At 35.7% G+C, this 3,024-nt stretch overlaps 1 protein-coding gene across 1 annotated transcript in view; it reads left to right on the top strand.

The window, feature by feature from the left end:
* Positions 1 to 1,968, top strand: part of LOC145036857 (cytochrome P450 84A1-like) — a 2,307-nt gene extending 339 nt beyond the window's left edge. The window contains exons 1-2 of the mRNA XM_078985350.1: positions 1 to 671; positions 1,151 to 1,968. The exon at positions 1 to 671 is cut by the window's left edge and continues 339 nt beyond it. Of these exons, the coding sequence (XP_078841476.1) occupies positions 1 to 671; positions 1,151 to 1,774 (1,295 nt within the window). The 3' untranslated portion in view covers positions 1,775 to 1,968. The remainder of the gene's footprint in view (positions 672 to 1,150) is intronic.
* The last annotated feature ends 1,056 nt before the right edge of the window (positions 1,969 to 3,024 follow it).

The raw sequence follows: 3,024 nt of genomic DNA, 5'->3' as shown, positions 1-3,024 counted from the left end.
TCGCTGTCTCGTCCCCCGAAATAGCCAGGCAAGTACTCCAAGTTCAAGACAACATCTTCGCCAATCGTCCGGCCACCATCGCCATTAGTTACCTCACCTACGATCGGCAAGACATGGCGTTCGCTAACTACGGTCCCTTCTGGCGTCAGATGCGGAAGCTTTGCGTCATGAAGCTGTTCAGCAGAAAGCGAGCTGAGTCATGGGACTCCGTCAGAGACGAAGTTGTCTCCATGGTCAAAATCACCGCTGCAAGCTCCGGCTCCGCTGTTAACCTTGGAGAGCTCGTTTTCGGGTTAACCCATGATATCATTTACCGAGCAGCTTTCGGGTCTATCTCTCATGAAGGAAAAGAAGAATTCATCAGAATTCTACAAGAATACACAAAGCTTTTTGGTGCTTTCAATTTGGCAGATTTTGTCCCGTGGCTAGGATTTATCGACCCTGCCGGAATGAATACCCGCTTACCCAAGGCCAGGGCGGCGCTTGACAGATTCATTGATAAAATCATCGACGAGCACCTTGCAAAAGAGAGGAAAACCGGCGATGAGGAAGATAATGATATGGTGGATGAGATGTTGGCTTTTTACAGTGAAGAAGGAAAAGTAAACGAAGGAGAGGATTTACAGAACGCGATTAGACTCACCCGAAACAATATCAAAGCCATTATTATGGTAAGTAATTGTCGTTTACATTAATATATAAAAATCAAAACAAAATAAATTTTCAGAAAAATAGTTGTTTCGTAGTCATTTTGTTGAATACCAACAACAAAGTCGTAAATACTTTAGCTACTTCTAGACGTCACATAAAACAATTTTCTGTTGTTTTTGATTTTTTATTCTATCCTATAAAAAAAAAGTATAAAACACATCTATTTGATGTCATTCAATAAAAAAAGATGCATTAGGTAGAATCCAAAAAGTTGTCAATATTAATTAAGTATTCGAGTTGATCACACTGGGATATTGATATAAATTGACTAATTGATTACACATGATTAATACCAGTCCAACACACCAATACATACATATATATAATTATGTTCTTATCATTGGTTCAAAAATATAATTATTTGTTTCATATATCTTGAACTATATATATTATTACAATGAATTTTTTATATATTGATTGTAACATGGTTTATATATAGGATGTAATGTTTGGTGGCACTGAAACTGTTGCTTCTGCTATCGAATGGGCTTTAACTGAGCTAATGCACACCCCAGAATCCTTAAAACGTGCACAACAAGAGCTCGCTGATGTTGTTGGCCTTGATAGACGTGTAGAAGAGTCAGATTTCGAGAAGCTAACTTACTTCAAATGTGTCATCAAAGAAACCCTACGTCTCCACCCTCCGATCCCTGTCCTTTTGCACCAATCATCAGAAGCCACGACGGTTGCTGGCTACCACATACCTAAAGGGACACGTGTCATGGTTAACGCATTCGCCATTAATCGTGATAAGAACTCTTGGAAGGATCCACACACGTTCGACCCATCACGTTTCTTGCAAGATGGGGCACCCGACTTTAAAGGAAGCAATTATGAGTTTCTTCCATTTGGATCTGGACGTAGATCATGTCCTGGAATGCAACTTGGATTGTACGCAATGGAGATGGCAGTGGCTCACCTTCTTCATTCATTCACATGGCAGTTGCCTGATGGAATGAAACCAAGTGAGATTGACATGAATGATGTGTTTGGACTCACTGCACCAAAAGCGATTCGACTTGTTGCTGTGCCAACTCCTCGGTTGTTGTGTCCGCTGTATTAAGAAACGGCGAAAAGTTTGATATTGTGAAAATTTGTTTATGTTGCATGATGCATCAAATCAGATTGCTTTTCTTTTACATCTTTCTAGTCATCTTCCATAAAGAAAGATATACACAAAATGAATAATGCGTAAAAGATTATATTTTTATGTACATGTTGAAATGTCAAACTGATTAATTGTGTTTCTTGTGTTCATATTATATTTTCTTCGTTAGAGAATCACAGGCCTGCTTTGTGTTCATATTTGGGAAAAAAAACATATGCGTTTTGCTATCAATGTCATTCCTGGTAAAAATCAATGTTGTTCTTTATGATGTAGCGTAAATGTCAACTTTTTTTTAGGCTTTTCTCCAACTACAACTGATATGAAATGCTGCCTGACGAGTGACCGGGCTTCTTCCAAGTGGGACCTTCCCATTCACAAACTTTTATGATGTTTATTGTCACAATAATGACACTTTAGTAATATAAATATTAAAAATAAATAAACAAACATATACGTTTTGTCTCTCTATCATTAGCAAATAGATAAAACCGCAACTACATAAATAAGAAAAATATAAACCGCATTATCTGAACACCGAATTCGATCCCTCTTAAAGCCCATGTGAGAATCATGGAAATCAATAATATTTTGGGGCATGTTATGTTTTCAACATTTCACATCTCAACTAATAGGTTCCATGTTGACAGCATACTACATTGTTAAATAAAAACATGTATACATGTTAATATAAAGGTTTTTAAGTTTCTAGAAAATTGATTGGTTTAGGTGTTCTTTTTTGTATCCATTAATAAAGTTGTTTTTATAACGTTTAAAACTTCTCAAACTATCACCAAACTAGTTAAGTGGTATGCTTGACATAAATGTTGAGGTGGAATGAAACATGCCACGTCACTTGGTAAATATCTCATCCCAAATAACATTTCTTTCCTCTATTATCATTTTATCATCTTTGTTTTCTTTCCTCCATTATCGTTTATTACTTCACTTTAGTGAACAGTATTGTTTTTCATCGTCACGAGGGAAGAAAATAATCAATATTCTTGCTTCCTTATGAAAACTCGTGTATATATCATGAAACTACATCTTCAAGTGTTAATTGTGAATCCCCTAATAGGAATGTTTATATAGTAAAACAAAGTATTTTCATGATGTGTAATTACTAAGCTTACGTGGGGCTGTAATGTATATATATATATATATATATATATATATATATATATATATATATATATATATATATATAT

This window comes from Lactuca saligna, chromosome 3, assembly GCF_052625555.1.
Source record: "Lactuca saligna cultivar CGN05327 chromosome 3, ASM5262555v1, whole genome shotgun sequence".
In the NCBI taxonomy this organism is placed as follows: Eukaryota; Viridiplantae; Streptophyta; class Magnoliopsida; order Asterales; family Asteraceae; genus Lactuca; species Lactuca saligna.
The sequence above is the reverse complement of the archived record's forward strand: the minus strand, read 5'-3'. Positions and strand labels throughout refer to the sequence as shown.